The sequence below is a fragment of the Sphaeramia orbicularis genome, chromosome 11, assembly GCF_902148855.1.
Source record: "Sphaeramia orbicularis chromosome 11, fSphaOr1.1, whole genome shotgun sequence".
Classification (NCBI taxonomy): Eukaryota; Metazoa; Chordata; class Actinopteri; order Kurtiformes; family Apogonidae; genus Sphaeramia; species Sphaeramia orbicularis.
Window position 1 is genome coordinate 26046536 of NC_043967.1, and position 21222 is coordinate 26067757.

The following is a 21222-nucleotide window of genomic DNA, read 5'->3' on the forward strand; positions in this document are numbered from 1 at the left end:
ACAATGAAGGCAGTGTTTACAGCTAACCCACGGCTGTGACCCTCCCTGCTCCCCGTGGCCTTTTCCACCAGAGGGCGAGTGGAACTAACTCACAGCCCCACGTCAAGACACGGATAAGAACCGGAAACACCGTGCAAGTGTAATGTCAAAATAAGAGTGTTAAAATTGTCATTCTATAACATAGCTGTGTGTTATAGGCTTGTTGAATTAGTTAAAAGGGAGCCACCTTATCATACCAAAATGTGACTTAAAAAAAAAATTTGTTAATTTAGAAAATTCTGACAAAATTTTAAAACTCCTCTTCGTAAAGAATAAGAGGAAGAAAAAAAAGGAAGGATTTATTTGCAGAAAGTGAAAACCTGTCAACATAACTAAATAAAGTGTTGTTTTCTGAGACATTAAATAATACTGAGGAAAAAAGTCCATATGCATTGAAGTTTGGAGAAATCAACATTTGGTGGAATTACCTTGACTTGATCACAGTTTTCATGATTTTTTCACATTTTGCTGTTGTTTTATACCATTCCTCAAGCAAACATCACAATAACTCAGCTTTTGTTTTCTATTTATGCCTGTTTACTTTCCATTTGGATTCAGTTCTGGACATCTGCCCTCTTAATTTTGTTCAGATCTGAATACATCATCTATATAAATATTTTAGTAAAACAAGTGATTCCAAATATGGTGAGGTTACATAGAAATGTATTTTAATACAGCTTCGGAAAAATGCAAGAACTTAATACTCCATATAATTTTCTGTTTGTTACAATCAATTTAGTTTTTTACAAATCTATATATGACCTGAGAAGTGTCTTTAAATAAAATAGAGGTGTACTACCAAGAGTTATAGAGGGGCCATTGTAAAAAAAAAAAAAAAAAAAAAAAAACTAACCTGGTTATAGTTGCAACAGCACTTGGCATGGTGTTAACCAGAAGGTAGCCCTAGACTGGGTCAGAGCATCTCCACAACCGCAGATCTTGTTGTGTGTCCTTGGTCTGCAGTGGTTAGTGCTGACCAAAAATGGACTAAACATGGACATCACCATATCAGACTATTTCATCATCTGTTAGAGGTGTTGGACATATAATTCTGATCCATGTAGGTCCAAGTCTCTACTTCCAGGACTTCAGGGATCTGCCATTAATGTCTTGTCCCAGATACCATAGCACACTGTCAGAGGTCTAGTGGAGTCTAGGCCTTGGGTCAGAGCTGTTTTTGTGGGAAAAGAGGAACCTAAACACTATTAGACAGGTGATAACATTATGATCCCAAAAATGACTGACTATTTGAGATCCAATTGTTGTTCTTTAGATACTTTTGGTAGGTACAAACCACTTTACATTGGGAATGAACAAAATCTGGAGATGATCTGACCCAGTTGTTTTTCCATCACAATTTCTCTCTTGTCAAAGTTGCTCAGATCTCTACTCTTGCCCATTTTGCTGTTTCTAACACATCGACTTCAATATAGGTCACATTCAATTGCTGCCTGATATATCCCATCCACTGACAGGTGTCATTGTAATAAGATAATCAAAATGAATACCACTTTGCCTGTCAGTGCTCAGAATATCATGGCTGATCAGTGTTTATAGTAAACATTCAAATGTGCAGGTGGGACTAACTTTACATGCATACTTTAGTGGAAAAAAAGCTTTCAGACGCCCTCAAATTTTCACACAATTTCAAATATTATCACGAAATACTTGTCTTTTTTGTGTGTCAAAAAGTGTGGCTGCATCAGACAGACCCAAACACATGCAGATTATTTATGTTTTCATCATTAACAAGAAAAAACACCAAATCTAAATTCTTCCCAGTTACAACATGTGTTTAATGGGGCATTATCTTGCTGAGACAGGCAGTTTTGACCAGGACAGAACAGAGCATGTGCAGAAGGGAGCATGTAGGTTTGGAGAATGGAACAATTTTATAGCAGAGTTCAATATAATTCTAAATTCAATATATCACAAATGCATGGGGTGTCCAAAAACTTTTTTTTTCCAACACTGTACAGGTGAATTTGTGTAGACTGGGCTCAGAATACTTACACCACCAATCCCCTTATAATATTAACCCTTTCATGCATGAATTATGAGAACCCTAGTTGAGGTTTTTTCTTGAGTGTTTTTATTCCTCCTTGGGCAAGAAAGAAAAAAAAACAATACAACTGAGGTTTTTTGTTTTCATAGATTTACAAAAATGTCTAAGCTACACCACGAATTTTATTCTTGAAGCAAAGAAACATGTATTTAAAACCCAATATCTGAAAATGATATGAAAACAATGAAATAAAAAAAACATGTTTAATGCTGCTAATCTGATATTTTTTCTCACATTTTAACATATTCTAACACTAGTTATTACTCACCTCATGGAGATAATATGCAAAAAAAAAAACTTTTTGTTTAAAAAAAACCCCCAACAACAGCTGTTATTTACAGTCTAACAATTAACCATTGATTTACACTAAAACCTATTACTGCAGATCAGCTTTATCAAGAACAGCAAAGTTACAGTAATGGTATGAATTGCAGTGTTTGGGATGATGCATAAGTGTCCGCTGTGTTGACTGATATGAAACTAAAACAACAAAATATAAAAATATAATATACATATAAAATATACATAAATAAAATATACAAGAGAACAGCTGTAGAATAGCTGTCCACTGTAGTAACTACTATGCATGAAAGGGTTAAAATATGATGGTCCAAGATGTTTTTGATTTGTGTTTTACAGACTGATTTCTGTGTCATTTATTACATCAACAGCCATATTGTTTTGTTTCAGATATTTTTTATTGCAAAGCCTTATCATAGTACAGACTTGAGATCCCCTGATTGGTACGTTATGCTTCATTTTTGATATCAACAAACGCACAGTCAGAACTGAAAAGAAAACAACATTGATAAAGTGAGAAAAAAAGAAAGAAGGAGACAGAAAAACAAACAAAAAAACCCCCACCATTTAACAGTCGTGTCTTTTTAAATGCAATTCACGCATGAGTTTTATTTTGAAAGTCACACCAGATGTAGTGGATGCATCTTCTTCAGCTGCTTCACTCTTGTCCTCCAGTTTCCCTGCTGTCGCTCCCTGAGGTTGTGAATCTCCACAGTGTGTGTTGAACCACCCCGTGGACAGACGCGCCTCCCTGGTCTACCAAAGATCCGGACCCTTAAAAGCCCAGAACAATGCCAGGTGCGCATTGGAAAGGATAGAGAGGGCGGAGGACCGGTGGACACCCTGCTGTCCGGCAACCCGGGGGCGCGCTTTGTTTAAGGACCTTTCTGCTGTTTAAGCCAAAAGAAGACCAAAAAAAAAAACAAAACAAAAAAAAAACATCTCACGAAAATGGATCCTTTGCGAAATGGGAATAATTGTGAGGAAGACACCCAATGTGCTGAGGAAGAAGAAGAAGATGAAGAAGAAGAAGTGGATCCTAGAATCCAGGTGAGATTTACTGAAATAGATCCAGATGTGGCCACAAGTGACTGTGACATTGAAACCCAAAGGGGCTGTCATGTCACAATGACACTGAGGACTGCTGCATTTAGAGGATCACACCAGATAGAGTGCAGTACGTGCAGAAAATGAAATATGTGCTGCCATCATGCAAATATTACAGCCACTAATAACATTGTCATATCATAGAATGAATAGTCAATGGAATGTGTGAGCTATAAATGCAATTTGTAACTGTGCAATAAAGTGTCCCAAGGTGGTTGTAATTATATTTAAGAGCATTTGTCTCATTAACATGTTTACAGCAGACACACACACACACACACACACACACACACACACACACAGACAGACCTGCATGTTCAATAATTTGGTAAACACAAGTCACACAGTTTTGCCTTCAGATACTGAATCTGTTTAGACAGAGCTGCTCCCCACTCACCCCAGTGCCTTTCTGTGCCATGTTGTCTGTAAACAGGGAGAGCTGGAGAAGTTAAACCAGTCCACCGACGACATTAACCGCTGGGAGAGTGAACTGGAGGTAAGGAACTACAAAAAAACACCACATTATTCATCAGTATTCATTCCCCTTTCACAGCAGTGAATATAAAAATACCAAAAGTGCACATTTACGAAACTTGTTACCATTTGGCATTCATGGGTGTTGAATGTCCTTAGCAACAAGGTCAGTGTGTTGAAATACTTTCACGCAGAATGACTAGCAAAGATGGAAATTTTCTAACCACAGGAGTTACCCCTGGATGAAAATGTGGAAAAACTTAAGCAGCAGCTGCCTCTTTCTTTGTCACAATACAGTGCTGTATACGTTCTCCACACTACAAGATACAGAACTGTGATCTGAATTGTAAATGTAAGATTTGCAAGGCACATGTGGAGCATTAAATCCCAATCCCCCGCAACCTCCACAGTTTCTTCGAAAAACAACCAAAACCTTTGTTTGTGTAACTTCTGAAGAGGAAGAAGGCTGTAAAATGCAACGAAGAAACAGCAGCAGAAAGATGAATGTTAGGCTGATATAGATGTGTGGCCGAAGGGTTCCTATTGAGCAAAAGCAAAACATTCCAGAGGCAGGCTATGGGTTTTCTTTTCCTCAAAGTAGGCCTCTTCTGTTTCTCATTAGACCTTTGCTCATGTCCAGACTCTACAAACCGAGAGTAAATATAAAACAACAGAAAGAGAAACACAAAAGAACACATGTGTTTATTAACTTCTCGATGTTGAAACAGACAAGTTATCATTACCTCTATCACGGAGGTTATGTGAACATTCCTGTCTGCCTGTCTGTCAGCAGGTTTATGCATAAACTTTTGCACTAATTTACATTAAAACTGATGAAAGCAAATGCATAAAAAGGGGTGGAGGCTAGAATTGTTCACTTTCTTTAACATTGGAGATCCCCAAGGTAATTTGGGGCATAGAGCGGTAACAGTCAGTAAAAGATTTAACAGATAAGGTTTGTGTTTGTTTGCATGACCATGTGAAATCAGGATTTGTGTTGTGTGTGTAAGGCGGTCATTTGTTAACATTAGACAACTCCATTTCTAATTGGTAGACAGTGGTGTTGCAAAGTGAAATGTTAAAGAACTTTAAGGACTTAAGGGACTTTTACAGAAAAACAACCCCAATTGACTGCATAGAAAATAACAAGAAACTATTATTATGGATATAGGCAACCTAGAGGAAAAATGGAGTGAATTGACATCAACAAACAATTAGCTAACACTGCAAAAAAGACTCTAAAGTAACCATCTTGTAAACACAGGAGCACATAGAAGCTTAGTTACAGAACCTTTAAATTAAATAAAGCAATTGAAGGATGAAAAAAGAAGTAAATGTAGGTCATAACTTGAGAGCGGATTGCAGGCCTTGGCAGAGGCCTTGAGTGTCTTCTACATATATTGTGCAATACTGCTTCAAGTTCAGGTTCAGGTTCACTTTCTTTTATTGGTATCTATAAATAAATTAGGTTTGAAGTATTTAAGCAATGCTGTGCAAGTTACTTCCAGACTGTAATACATTACACATGACTTGTTACTGTTATTTAAAAGACACCCCCCCCCCCCCCCCCCCCCCCCCGCAATACAAAATATAGAAGAGCCTTGGGACATATAAATTTGCACCCCCAAAATACATGTGGACAGATAGCTCAGTAAGTAATGCTACGGTCTACGATGTTCAAGTCCCTCATCCTAAATGCCTCCCCCCAGTACAAGGCCGAGGACACTGGTAGATAAATCCACAGTTGATAAAGAACTTAACCTGTCCTAACTAGTCATAGAAGCATTAGCTTACCTTGTCATTGCTGATCCCAGGGATCATGTTAACAAACTTCTGTAAAGCAGGGTCAGGGTTAGTAATGAGCATACGTCCATGTGGCCAGTGTACTGTCTTCTGCCATCTTCACCCATTGGAAATAGAACTTTCCTGACACATTTTTGATTCTTTAAGGTTTATTTTTTATTTGAGCAATTAAATTATGGGCAAAAAGTGTGGTGCAACGCAAGCACTATTGAAAATGCACCGAGTAAACTATTACTGAAAATTAAATGGTAATGCCTTAAATTGCTGCGTTACAGCAAAAAGTAATCCATAACTGTAATGCATTACTTTTGTAACGTGTTACAGTGTCTATGAGTCATACCATCCATTGAAGTCTGACACAACAAAACACATAAATGCACAGAACAAAAGAAAGTAAAAGACTTACACAAGAATGCTACAATCCAAATAATCTAAAACCACATAGAATCCATGAAATAAGATCAGAATAAGACAGCAAAATAAAAAAAAGATAAAAACATCTTCATCTTTCAAGATTACTTTATAATGATTATAGACACTGATTTACTTTATTATACTTTATTATATACTTTATTATTGTTATAGTTACTGATTTGCCTACATTTTTTGCTTGTAGTTATGTTGTAATTATAACAGCTGCTCTCTAGTTTTAATGTTCTTCCAGAGTCTTTTAGATCAGTAAAGTTGAAAGCTTAGAAAGAAACCCATCCACTGAGAGCAGTTCATAATTCATTTTCTGTGCATAGGTATAAACAAAAACAGAGCAGCTAGTTCATCATGAAAATCGGGAGCTGAAGAACGTCAAAAGTGCCGCTGGCAGGCTGGAGGCTGTTTTCCTGCTCAGTCTGGAGTTGATTAAGGACGATGTACAGTAGATTCAAAGGATTCGGGAAAAGCTCAAGGGCTGATGTTAAATCCAAGCTTATAAATGAACTTCTGTGCTCTGCCAACATAAAGCTGAACTTCTAATGTACCGTGGCAGATATAAGACGGTGAATGAGTCACAGATAAAGACAGCGAGGCCAAGAGTGTGTGTCCTCATTACCTGCTGACAATGTGTGATTTATAGCAACTCAACTGACCTCTCAGACGATGTGCTGCGTCACATGATCATCTCAGTGCCGGACAAGGAAGTTAAGCACTGTAATGATGTCACAGGAAGTAGGTTTCCTGTAGCACCCTCTCCCTTTTCCCTTATCACCCTATTCCTCCTTCAGTGTTATGAACAGGATGCAGGTGTCGCTGAACTTTAAGCCGTTACAAATTACAGCACATATAGACATGCTGGCAGTTTTATATACATGCATACAGCCAGAACAGATGGCCTGTTTCAGTTAACTCTACCATATAGATTAGATTATGTCAGACCTGTGAATAACAAGTCTACAGTTGCTCTGCCACCTCAGGCTTCATGCCAAAAAACACGTACATGCATAAACACAGACGTTGAACTATATTATTCACAATAAGCATGATTTCACCATGACAGGAATGTATGTGGGGTTTACTCAATGCTGCTGCTAACCACTGGGACGACAAAACATAAGCTGTTTTTCATACATGTATTAGGTTTATTGCTCCTCAAAGTAGGAAACCTGCTTTGGAGGCAGAATGGCAACTTTATCTACATTATCCTAACACAGAAATGATCACTGTTACAATAAAATACTAGAGTGCAGATTGTTTTTACATTTATCATCTTAACCCTGTAAAGCCTGAACCATTAAATCATTGACAGAAAATTCCAGTTCTTTGAAACTGGAGCCCTTATTAGTCCTTCTGAACAACCTAAAAAAAATGTTTTTTCAAATATCAATTTCCATGTATGAGGTTCAGTTTTGTATCATATTTGATACATCAGGTCTCAATGCTCAAATATTATTATTTGTGAACAAACAAAAACCAATTGGTAATTCCTTCTCAAAATTGTCAAAGTTCTGCCTCCTTCCTCATTAATGACAATCTTGTAGTGTCACTGGAAAGGCCTTTGGTGAACGAATTCCTCCCCCCTGGAGGATTATCCGTTTATTGCTTGTATCTAATTGTATACATCAGGTTTTTCAAGAAAAAAAATATCACAGTGATCATGTAGAGGGCTTCAAAACTCATGTATCAAATATGATACGTTTGGCATTAAAGGGTTAACATTGGTTTCAAACTATTAGCAAACTTGCACCAAGTATTAAATATTTGACTACATGCTTAGATTTACTTTTCATTGGTGCTTTATTTTTTAAGTCATATTCTGATCTTGATTTTGTCCGTTTTTCCAGGGATCAAATTGTGCAATATTATGTGTCATGGAAGTTTAAAGGCTGATACTGTCTGGTAATAACTGTCTTTGACTTTATTAGAAACTAAGCTACAGTCAGTAAGTAGGTAAATCTGAATATGGAGCTCAACAGCAAAATAACTATGTGTGTTGAGTTTTTGTTTTCCTTTAAATTCAGTCATTCCAGTTCCCCAGTCACCATCAGAGCCAATGCCAATACCAGTACTGAGTATATAAAATACCCTGTTGGTCTTGATAAAAGATATCTAAGTGTCTTTACAATTTAGGTCAAATAATTTAGGTCATTTGCATTTTTCATTGTGTTGTAATAGTTAATGTATAAGGGTTTGGTGTGTGTTTTTTTAGGATTCATGTGTGCTCATGTGCTTATTTATAGTTTGTCTTGGTGTTTTAGTTTATGTCAAAGGAAAGAAATTGCAAACTTTTAGCAAAAGGGAGGTTATTTTTGTAGAAAAAATGACCCTAGTCCTCTACATAGTGCACAGGCTGTTATGGATGTAGACAGGAAACAACAGACTCCCAGCACAACACAGACTCCAACACAAACTTCACATAAACACACAGGCATGTAGAAATCTTACATACTGAACCTTTAATAAGTATATAAAAGCACATATGTTATGTATAGTCTGATCCATAAGTTCATCTGTGTGTAGGACTGCCGTCAGAGGTTTCGTGCCGTCCTGGTGGAGGCCACAGTGAAGCTGGATGAGCAAGTGAAAAGGATTGGACGAGCCGTGGATGACTCCAAACCATATTGGGAAGCACGCAAAGTGGCAAGACAGGTATCCACACATACACATACAGCACACACACACATTCACAAATTAAAGCCTTAGTGACTCTGAGGTGGCAGACAGAGATTGTGAGGCCAAGCTTACTGAGGATTAGTGATGAGAAGTTTAAAGAGCTCAGCTTATATCTACTTAAAGGGAGCTCTGTCACGTGACTTCTATTTTTACACTCAGTCACACCTACGTTCGCTAAGAAGCTACTGTCACACACACACTCGGTACACAAATGCTTTGAGGAACAGTCGAATAGCTAGACTTGCTTTTTTTCTTGCCTTCTCTTGCTAAATCTTTTAATACTTGCTGTTTTGTTGCTTCAGGTAGTTGCAAAGTAGGGCAACTTGTCCAATGATTTGTTCCCTAAATGGTGCAGGGTCATGTCCTAGTACTGTCTGCAACTCATTGAGGCTTTGATCTGATTGGATATCACCAGAACTTTGGAGTCCAATGCCCCTCGTCCTGGGCCAATGAGGAAACAGCTTTATGGCTCATTCATCAGCAGGATGACACTTGTGTGTCATAGCTTAGCTGTCAAACTGAAATAGCCCGTGTAATACTGTTTGTGCGCGTGTGTCCTTGTATATCTGTTGCAGAATGACGAACTACCTACCGTTAACATTTGCCTATGACGGTTACACGTGAGAGTGGGACCTGTTTTCACGTGGATCAAACAGCCTCACCAGCTTTTTGTGTATTTGTGTGTTTCTGAGGGTTTAGACAGGCTTTGGGTTCCACTGCCATATTGTCTGGTTATGAGTTATGGATGAATATTTAATATTTAATTCATGACCTACTTCAAAGGCTTATCCTCAATGACCCTCCTTGAACAAACAAACACACATACAGTTTACTCCGACCCCCAACCATAAAGCTGGTCTCAACCCCCAACCCCCACATGATTCCCCCTTACATTCCAACAGGCTCTGGGTGGTGTGTGGAGGAATCTGCCTCTACTGTCCTATCTTTTGTGCTTACCCCACCATTTTTTTCTGCGCCACTGCCTGTCTGTCTGGCCGTCTGTCTCCACACCCCTCTAATCTGTAGGGCTGTGTATTGGCAAGAATCTACTGGCAAAATAAAACAGGGGTTGTGTTTCATTGTAAAGAATGTTTTCAAAAATACAATCAGAACAGTGGAATCTGCAGGTTTTCATCCAAATCCACTGTTAAATTTGACAAAATCATCAGAAAATGTATAGAGATGGTTAAAATTATTTGAACACTATCATATCATATTTAAGAAGTTTCATCCATTTTTTTTTTTTAAATTGGCCATTAAAATACCAATAAAATTATGCTCTGTAAACCATAGAGCATGGTGATAATAAGGAGATTTAGGTCATTTTTCTTATAAAAAAAACAAGTTAGGCCTATTTTACTGTCAATGTCACACAACTATGTTCCTTCACAGAAGAATTCATGTTATTTGTATAATCATTGTCAGATGTGATCGTGGTTAAAATGATGGTTTTCAAGAGTCTTAGGACACAGCTGTGTGGTTCTTTAAAATATACAAGGTCTATCCTCCTCATTACTCAAACATTAAAATTAAAAGTAGATGAAAACAGTAGGACTCACTTCATCTTCATGGTTCATGAACATTATGAAATGGAATCATGATTAGGATGTTTTAAAAAAGGTCAGTATTTTCAGATCTGTCAGGTGTGCTAATAATTTTGGCCACCACTGTATGCACATTTTCATTTACGACCATTATACAAATATGAGTCACTGGTTCAGTGAAATAAGTTATTGGTGCATATTATATGGTATACATTTTAAATGGCTGTTTGAGCAAAAAGGCTAAGACTGAAAAGATATGTTAATAATTAACAGGTACAATGCTGCAGTCCATCATTGTTTGATTCATCATTGCTTTAAGGGTTCAATACAAAGGCAAAGTCTGGCTCCCTTCCAGTGATTCCACAGGACCTAATTTTGGAAAAAATAGGAACAGTGATCAATGTTAAGAAACAATTCACTTTGGGATTCCACTTGACTTGTGCCACCATTTAAACACAAGATATTTGTCCATTTGAAATATACTTTCATAAGTAAAGAAAGATGTAGTTTGTGGTGAAGATAGTAAAATAACATCTGGTTTTGTGTGAAGCAGCTCAGTGGACTGCATCTCTCATTTCACATGATACACATCACCAACACCAAAACAGACATTATCTTTGTGTATTTGACCTTAGTCTTCAGGAGTGAGGTGAAAAAGTATTAAAAGAGGTGAATGTCACTCCAGGTTTGTTCATGTTGAAGCTGCACAGACATCTTCAATAACTCGCAACAAATTATAGATACAATGACTCTTCATCTTTAGGGTGTGTAGTCTTTCTGTTTATGTATTTTCAGTCTGATACTTGTACAGTTTTACCACAAACATCATACATATAAATGATGGTTTAATTCAATCATGATTTAAAAAAAAAAAATGCTTATCACCAATGAGTTTAATACATTTTTTTTTTCTGAAATGACCAGTGGGACTTTGCCTGTAGATATGCAAGATTTGTGTCCCAGTTTGTGTCTGAGTTTGTTGTACTGGTGCTAACTTTGTTCCCAAGCTAAGTGTAGCTAATCTTGCAGACTGTTGTCACTGTAGAGGAGCAGAAAAGAAGTGCTGGAAAATTCTGAAGTAGATTATTCATAAAAATTAATGTACATGCAGTTATCATGGAGATAGGAAATTTAGACAGTTGTCAGCATAGAAGTGGGATGAGTTCATATCAGTGGCTACCAACATAAAACAGATTTCAACACGAACATCACCTTAGTATATGTGCACACAATGAATCTAAAAAATGTATTTTACAAAACCTCCTGGTATAAAAAACAAACCACCACATGCACCATATATTCAGGTCCTGACTGTATTCACTCCAACAGGAGAAGTGAAAATGATCTTAGATCATTTATTGAAGTATGTAAATATAGGACATATTAAAATGCATGTTACATACAGTCAAGTCATGAGAAAATTAGCTTAGTGGAAGACTTGTTTCTGTTTTGGTAACAGACCTTCAGCATTGTCACAGTGTTCTTAGCCCTTACAGCTACACTTACATAGAACAAGAAGTGTCAATTTTGTGCCTCTGGTGTAGCATTTTGTGCGTTATCTTTGTTGGAGATCTTTTTGGTGCATAAAATCTGATTAAAAATGCAATTAACTTTTTATTTAATCAGAACCTGTAACAAAATCTCAATTAGTCAGGGTTTCACAAAAAAAGAAAAAATCTCCTCCATGAAAATGTGATCAAATTACTCCTTAAAAAATCAACCTGTATTTTGAGAATAGGCACAGTATCAAAAAATATAATAATTTCATACTCAAGTACATTGTTATTTTCTGACTCTCTGTTTTCCAATGTGACTCAGTCCTTTTACCTCTAACCTCCTCAAACTGTGGTGTGAATTTGCAGAGACAGAGGTGCCAGACAGGATGACAGTGTCTGACACATGAATTAAACACGAGTCACGTGCATTGAGACTCACACACACATAATGCATACATGTCAAAACGAGCCTTCAGCAGGGTGACATGAACAGTCATGTTGGATATCACGAGGTGACAGTGTGTTTTTTGTTCTTTCAGACAAACCCATTGTGATGCTCGCCTCTTAGACACTGTGGTACGATGTGGGCTCCACGTCAAGTTAATGAACTGATAACTATGCTTCTCATTTGCATGCTGTCTAATGCTCAGCAGGCTTCTTAGTCATAAAGATAATGGATAATGTGTTTCCTCGCCCTTTGATGAGTGTTCCTCACCATGTTGCCAAAGATTTGCCATCTGCTTAGTTGCTCTGATCAGAATAGGGTGGTACATTATTAGGGAACAACTCACATTGCAATAGTTTTTCCTGTGACATGTTGAAATATGAAAAAAATAGAGTAATTTTCATCAGATGACTTGAATAACTCTGTCATGGAGGAATTACTTGGCATAAAGCTAAAAAAAAAAACCAAACACTTCAATTTTAAGATTTTTTGACTGTAAAACATCCTCCCTTGAGTTTTAACATCAGACAGTTGATATAAACATGCACAACATTAATGTAAAATAGCAACCACTCTTAAGTGATGAAGAGGGAAATTAGTTAGTGTATTAGTTTCATAACTGACATTACCTGTCTTTTTGCATCTTTTTTTTTTTTTTTTTTAGCATTTTTCCAACTTCTTTTTCAGGTTATAGTTGACAACTAGCAGTGGTACAGCCTACTTTAGTTGTTTGACTGATCAAGAATAATTCTGATTGGGGGTTTGCTATGTGTGCAAAGCCTGTATGACATACTCTAGCAACCAACTCTGTCTATCCAACCAATAAATAGACCACAGATGAGTTACAACATGGCAACTGTGTGTTTTACTTTTGTTTCAAGCAACAAGTTGTAGCATGTTGTGCCACAAGACTACAGGGAACTGCAGAAATAAGCATTTTTTATATAGATTTTTAAGCATTTTTACAATATACATACCTAAAATACACATGACCCTCTTGTAAAAGTTTAAGCTTCTATGGATCTTCTATGGATGCCATGCTAACTTCCAGATCAGCCTACATAAAATACTTAAGCACTCTATTGTGATGACAATGCTAAAATAATGCACATGAGAAAGGAAATGTACTGCTGCTGTGTCCGGGAAGTGTGAAGGACGGGCAGTTTTTTATCACTAACTTGACAAAACCCATTGATTGATTGCGTTCAAATCTCAGTTCCTTCTGTTTCTCATTCAGGGTCTCTCCTCATCAAATATCTATCATCCTTCTGTTTTCTCTCCACCCCCCACTCTTCTTGGAACATGGGAAATGGGTCATGATGAGGGACAAAGAGAAGGGATTGGTCTTTGCCAGTTTGTCAACCTAACATATTACATGCCCAGAGTAACCTTTATCTCCCCACTCCTCTCCTCTATCTCTTCACCTTGTTGTGAGGGCCTTGTCAGCCCTGGATAAGATATCTAAACCGACACTCAGATATGGAGCCAGCGCTGACACTGAAGATGCCAGCTTTTGTACTTTGCTTCATTTTGTGTGAGAAGATGCAGATCGGCACTCGCTTGCGTCACTGTTGCAACCTTTATCATAAACATGGCTGACGGCACCGGGAGGGTCATGTTACGGGGGTCAGTAGGAGACAGAGCCATGAAAGGCCATGAGAAAAATGTGTGACCACTGAAAGATATACGCTAACCTTTGGAGAGTCTCTTATATCATTCTAAGAAATCACATACTTAAGAATTTGCCTGTACAGCAGAGTATCAGCTACAAAAATCTAAGTATGATAGTCCTCTGGGTACACACAGGGTAGAATGTTTACTGAACTCATTTTTACATTTCAGATACGATTGTACTAATGAGGAAAGTTAGTTTTATATATTTATGTCATATTGTCTTTGCAGTATTGACCGATCCTATTGGAAATAACAGATTTTCCTCATATTGTGTTGCAGTAGTATGCTATTGCATATTGTGCATGCAATGCTTTAATATGCAGTATACATATTATGCTCCTGCATAGTATAGGCTTCACACACTATAGTAAGGCTTTCAATAACCAATCATAGTAACGTAACTCAGCAATTTTGCAAAAGCCTAATGTTGGTTAAATGTACAGTGGATGTCTCTAAATACAGTAATCATTTACCTTTGACTTCATCTCTAATGTTGGTTATTATGTTGCTTTTATCTGAAAAATAGAGTGCTGTTGGAATCAAGGTAAAGATTTTCTTTAACATATTTAACATTTAATTCATTCTTTAACTTTAACTTTGACTTGAATTATTCTAACGCTGTCCAGTAACTCCAACATTTATGTGACACCTCTCTGAGTGGAGCGAGTGGGACCAAATTATGTCCAGAATGATGAGAATAATCGGTCTATTGAGTGTGACTGTCAGCAGGAAGAGCCCACTGACAGTGTGTCAGATTTCCTTAATGACAAGGCCCTCTTTCATCTGTTTGATCAAGGCACAGTTGTCTTTCTATGTGTGTGTGGTGTGTGTGGGGGCAGTGCAAAATCTCTCCGTCCTTCTACGGTTGTCATAAGGAATCAACCACGGTTCCTTTAGGAAATGTAGGTCATAAAAGATGCACACACGCTAGAGTCAGCACAAAGACCATTCCATTTATTCATACCATGGCTAAAATTAATAATGTCAACCTGTCTTGATGCTTTGATATTTGTTTTCACACAGTTGAGTGAAAATTTCAGTACCTCGAGGTGCACAGCACTACTAGCACACATGTAAATAGCATCTTAAAATGACACAGCATTATCTGTTGTGAATTCGTATTTACATTGTGCTTTGTTTCTTTGCACTGCAGGCGCAGGTTGAAGCCCAGAAAGCCACTCAGGAGTTCCAGCGGGCCGTGGAAATCCTACGTGCGGCCAAGGAAACCATCGCCCTGGCCGAGGAGAGGCTATTGGAGGAGGACAGCCGCCAGTTTGACTCCGCCTGGCAGGAAATGCTCAACCATGCAACACAGAGGGTACGTACACGACAAAAGGAAGCTGATGTCAAGATTTTATCCAACAAGCCAACTGTACTTGAGTCTGTTACACCACAGTACCATGTCTTGAATTAAGGCAGTGGATGCATGTTGATTTTGTTTTTACCTGGTACATATTACTGCTAATAGAGGAATGTAGATTTTGTTACTGGTTCTAAGCTTTGTTAAGTCAAGTATCCTACCCTTTTTGTCTTTTCATGTACACCACAGTGCAGCTATAGAGAGAATACAGTTGAGGCGGTTTATTCATTATTCCTGGCAGGTCTGTTGTGTAAAGCTTTGCATAAATATTATATTCATGCCTCAGCATTAGATGAAGCCACATCCAATACTGATTTTCAGACAAAGTGTCTCTCCTGTAGCACAATAACATAGCCTTAATTGAAGACAATGATGCTAACGTTTGTTTAAAATTAAGTACATTTACCTTAAATCTTTTCTGTGTATTCAGGCAAATGCACTTTTTTTCAGTCCAGCTGCAGTAGTGAGGTTCAACATGTAAGATTCATACAGGGGTTGGACAAAATAATGGAAACACCTTCTATGATGCCACAATGTTAAGTGTTTCCATTATTTTGTCCAACCCCTGTACATGCTCATGTGTTTATGTGAAGTTTGTGATGGAGTTTGTAGGTTTTTTTGATGGTTGCAAACCTCATTTATAAGCTACAGATTGAGCTGTTTTCATGTGAGTCTTTTGTAACCAGATAAAAAAAGCCTTGTTGTCTTGTTTATTCCAGGTAATGGAAGCTGAGCAGGCAAGAACACGCAGTGAAGCTGAACACAGAAAAACAGCAGCCAATTACAATTCCTCCATCAGCCATATGAGGCAGCTAGAGAAGAAACTCAAACGCTCCATTAACAAATCCAGGTCTGTACTTTGAATTTCTTTCTTCCTTCTTCTCAATAATTAAATATAACAAAAACTTCCCTTGCTTTGGCCTCAGTGTGTGTGTTCGGGAGGGAGAGAGAGAGAAAAAGGGGCTATGTTAATGTCATCTGATGAAGTCCAGATGTTTCATGTGTTAGCTGGGCAGTGTTGGGGTGTGCTCCCTTTGTAAGAGCCAAGGAATGTGACTGCTCACAGAGGAGGATTACTCTTCCAGTGGTTCTCCAGTGACAATCAACCTAAATCCTCCCTCTGAGTTTTTCTTCTTTTTCTCCCTCTGCAGGCCATATTTTGAGCTGAAAGCCAAGTATTATCTCCAGCTTGAGGTATGTATATGCTGAATGTTGTGGTTTCTTAACTACATACAATACATACGCATGAGAGACTTCAGTACAAGGCGCTGTACAATACATTATGCACCAAGTTACCACCATCTTACTCAGGGGCGAGGCTTAAGAAAAGGCTTATATAAGCTTGCAGCTGTCAGAGCCTTCACTAATGGCACAGTTTTGTCAGTAATGTGTTTTTACAGACATTAAGAGAAGCTTTATGGAAAGGAAAAAAACAAATGGGTTATAGTATAATATTTATGTCCTAGATTTAGTTAAAAAAAAAACAAAAAAAAACATAAGAAATTCAGACAATATACCATTTATAACACAAAGGATTAGGTCAGTGGTCATTAGGTCAAAGGTAGATCTAGACAATTTAATATAGGATAGCAAAGAAAGGAGTAAAGGGGTTGTGACAGGGTGATATGGAAGGTATATATGTAAACGGATTCAACAATGATCTTCAAAAATACTTCTGCATTTTTTTAGATCAACACAGTTACAGGAACAGGAACAAGATCAGTTTTCAAACAAAAATTAAAAAGTCAGGTAAATGAAAAAAAAAACAAGTTAAGTAAAAAGTTCTGCTCTTGCCTCTAGGATGTAGTGGAGTAAAAGAATAAAACACTTTTAAATCACTTTTGGTGGACATTTAGTGTATTCTTTGCAAAGCATCGAAACATACAATAGTGCAAGGTTCTCCACTGTGGAATTCTTTAAGTGGGTCATGTTTTGATGATGATGCGAATAAGAGGGTCCCATGGTCAGACTAGTTGAGAACCACTATGATGAGTGGTTCTCAGCATAGAAACAACACAGCTCTTCTCCAGGGGTTAACTGGTACAACAACTACAACAACAAGAAAACCTGAAGTTGTAGCTCAATTTGGAATATAAAATGTGCTTTAAACTGTAATGTCACACACTAGTAATACAATATATTCATTAAGTCTGTAATAGTCCATGTATGGCAGATAATTCCAGCAAATTAGAAAGTCTTCTGTGGCGTGGAGGTGATGCACATTCAATGGCCATTCTAAGGTTTCTAACACATGAACAGTATCTCATGCTAAAATTAATGAATTAAAATAGTTTTAATAGGGGCCTACATTTGATTTCTTCCAGCAACTTAAGCATCATGTGGATGAGCGTCAGGCTAAACTTGTGGTCGCTAAGGCAGAGTATCGCGCAGCTCTACGCAACCTAGAGAGCATCTCTGAGGAGATCCATGCACAGAGACGCTCCCTCGCCATGGGAACCAGAGAACAGGGTGTCGGTGCAGAGGGTGACGGAGGCAGCGACGATATAGCTAACTTCAAGATGGAGTCAGACGGTTTATCGAGTGAGTATATGGAAGTCGTCCAGTGTCTCTAAAGCATCATCCATCAACACCACGAGGTCGTTTATGTCCTGCGTCTGTGATTGTGCGTCTGCATGATTAATGTTTGTATGTGTTGTGTTTCAGTGGTGTCAGTGTCGATTGACGAAGAGGGCAGTCACAGTAGCAGCTCAGAGGAAGAGGCCGACCCCGGCTCCCCCTCCTCATCCCGAGCCATGCCCTCATCTTCCTCCCCTCCCTCCTCCCCTGCCTTGACACCCCTCGAAATGCCCTTCAGCCCCTGCTCCTATATCTCCGCCTCACCTTCCTCCTCCTCCTCCTCCATCTCCATCGGGTCCTCCTCTTGTCCTGGTGCAGTGGAGTTACCCAGCCCCTGTAGTTCTCATGACCCAGACTCAGTGTGTGGTTCTGGGCATGCCTCACCTCTCCTGGGCCCTCGCAGCCAGTGCAGTGGAGCTTCCTCTCCAGACTGCGAGCAGGAGAGAGGTGTGTGTACATCACATCACATCCATGTGTGCATGTCTACAGAACATTGATGTGATTGTGCATCCTACATACAGTACATACTACTTTATATCACCCTATATGCTATACAGTTGTACTGATACTAAAGAGGATCAGCTTCATGACTAAACTAAACAATGAACACAAAGCTGGAGCACAGATACAGTTAGCCTAGCTTTACATGAAAACAAAGTATAGAGTTTAATTCTGCATTACTTAAACAGTGCTGTACAAAAGGCAGGTAGATTACAGGTAGATTGATTCCTCCTCTCTAAACTCTTTACCAGGTGTTTCTTTCTTGTCCACAGATCAGGTCTCATGTGTGTATGAACAAAGCTTTGGGTTTCAACAGAGACTGAGCCCTGTTATAAAAGAGTAACTGGAGACCAAACAAGAAAGATCAGTATAATAGTGGAGCAAAGTTTAATTGTATCTGCTGTCAAACACTCCTTTTTTTTGCATGACAGGGCAAGCAATACTAGAGGAATAAATATAGTATGTGATGGAAAAAATGGTTGTTAATCTTTCATTTGTGATTTACTGTACTGAATAACATGAGCTCATATTCTTTTGTATTTCAACATATCACACTGAATTGAGTCAAATCAAGCTGCATTACAATAGACTTGAATCATTTTGCACTGCATTCATTATCCTCCTAAGACCCAGGACATGCCAGCAAAGTGCAAGCTTTTTTGTTATTTATTAAATAAGTGCCTATATTGGAAACATCATGATGCAACAGTTTTTTCAGATGCAGTTTTTAAAATTTTTATGGAATGTCCTTTGTGGTGGACAGTTTTCTTTTCTTTGTTTTTTTTTTATAAAGTTGTGAAACTCTTGTCCACAAGTGTGGACAGTGGGTCTTAGGAGGTTAAATATCTATATGAATCGTTGGTAATACATCCAGGAGCCTCAGTGATGAATTAGCACACCCCTGCTACAAATAGAACAGAGCTCCAGACACAATAGATTTGTGTGAAACAGTATAAAATAGTAATGATAATGTGTGAGTGAATGAATAATGGATCCATTGTACACACTTTGAGTATGCATTAATAGAAAAGCGCTATATAAAATGAATACATTATTATTATTATTATTATTATTATTATTATTATTATTATTATTATTATTATTATTATTATTATTATTATTATTATTATCATAACGTTTCAGCTTGGATTTGCTTGAATTGTACATCATATTTTTTCATTCCAAGTGTTCCAGAAACTGCCTAAAGTACTAAGAAAATATCCACAAAACTGACAAAAATATAAGGTGGAAGTCAACTTTATAACCAACTGTAGTTATGTACTTGTGTTCATTATACTCAGCATCCATCCCATAGATTGACTGTGCAGTAACCAATGATGAAAATGTGTAATTTATCTTATAAATGTGTTCTTTGTGTGTTTTAGGCGACAGAGCAGACGGAGCAGAGGCCACATTAGAAGCCGGTCTGAAGAAGCTCACCTTAACTGTAGCACAAAACCAGAAAGAGGACTCTGGAGATGAACAGGACGACCCCTGTTACCCGAGCCCTGAAATCCCCTCTTCCAGCTCAGCTACTACCATTTTACTGCTGAACAGCGTCTAATGTTGCACCTTTAACGTTAACGTCGAGTGTGAAAACTGGTGTAGGTTTAAGCTCTCACCGTAACCAATGAGAGAGAGCGAACTGTGAGCTCTGAGATGAAGTCGACCGGTGTCACATTAAAGGTGCTATAGTATTGTATTTAAACATTAGTCTGTCAGTGTTAAATAGCCATGTGGACAAGTATTGCTAACAAACATGAGTAGGAATGGGAGTTACCATCTCATTTCACTCCAGTGGTATTACTAGTGCTTTGTCATTTTAAGAACTTCATTTCCTCTTGTAAAGAGGATGCTCTATGTTGCCAACGTACTGATGCCACTAAACATTTCTGATGAGAGAAGAACACCTTTTTTGTGCCATAAATACATTTCCTTCTGCATTATACATGTTATGTAATTTCCAACCCATTAGCACAATTTAGAGCCTCTCAGCAGTAGTGTAGCTTATTACCAATGTGTCCAAGTTCATGTGGTAAAACTTTTGGTGTTAAAATACTATAGTTCCCAATACTATGAGACATTTTGTCCTCAAGTGAATAATGAGCCTCTTTTTTTTGGCTTTGAATCTCCACCGGATGAAAATCAAACTGGATCACAGTAATTCCTGCTTAAATTCAGATGTAGTCTATGGAGACATTTTCAGAGGAAGATGGAAGCTGAAGTGTAAGCAGAGCACCAAACAGAAGAAGAGACTCCAGTGGGAGTTTGTAGACACTAATGGTCTTCCATTGAGATTTGTGAATGAGTGAGTGAGTGTGTTATTAAAAGCAGATCAGTATCTGATTTGTGTGTGTGGACATTTTTTTATTGTGTGTCTTTTGTGTGTTTGAGAAAAAGTCAAATGCTACCCTGTAGTACAAATACTCTATATTTATACTCCTGTATTCTTGTATATGAACTATGTTTTGTGGTTATTCTTGTTGTATGTATAACACAAAATAAATGTGCTTCACATAACAGATATTTTTTCTCATGTCAATCTCTGGCGGTGATCCTAGAGGTGACGGTTTTAGAGGATCAATAGAGAATTGAAGTCCCATGCTCTTACTTCACAAAAACGTGTCATTATTCACACATATTTTTGTCACTGTCAAGCATAACCTTATATTATCAAAGAATAAAAGAGTGTGTTGCAAAAGTAAGCAAAAGTAATAGAGCATCTAGTAATAGAA

At 37.9% G+C, this 21222-nt stretch overlaps 1 protein-coding gene across 2 annotated transcripts; it reads left to right on the plus strand.

The window, feature by feature from the left end:
• The first annotated feature begins 3067 nt into the window (after nucleotides 1–3067).
• sh3bp5a (SH3-domain binding protein 5a (BTK-associated)) lies at nucleotides 3068–21011 on the plus strand. 2 transcript variants are annotated; one of them, XM_030148170.1, is made up of 9 exons: nucleotides 3069–3454; nucleotides 3945–4007; nucleotides 8738–8866; nucleotides 15203–15367; nucleotides 16129–16259; nucleotides 16561–16603; nucleotides 17734–17950; nucleotides 18074–18433; nucleotides 19873–21011. In XM_030148170.1, exons 1-9 carry the CDS (start codon nucleotides 3356–3358, stop codon nucleotides 20049–20051), a joined length of 1386 nt encoding a protein of 461 aa, XP_030004030.1. In that variant the 5' UTR covers nucleotides 3069–3355; the 3' UTR covers nucleotides 20052–21011. The 2 variants fall into 2 exon arrangements, with proteins under 2 accessions (XP_030004031.1, XP_030004030.1); XM_030148171.1 differs by lacking the exon at nucleotides 18074–18433 and having other exon boundaries at nucleotides 3068–3454.
• Nucleotides 21012–21222: the final 211 nt, after the last annotated feature.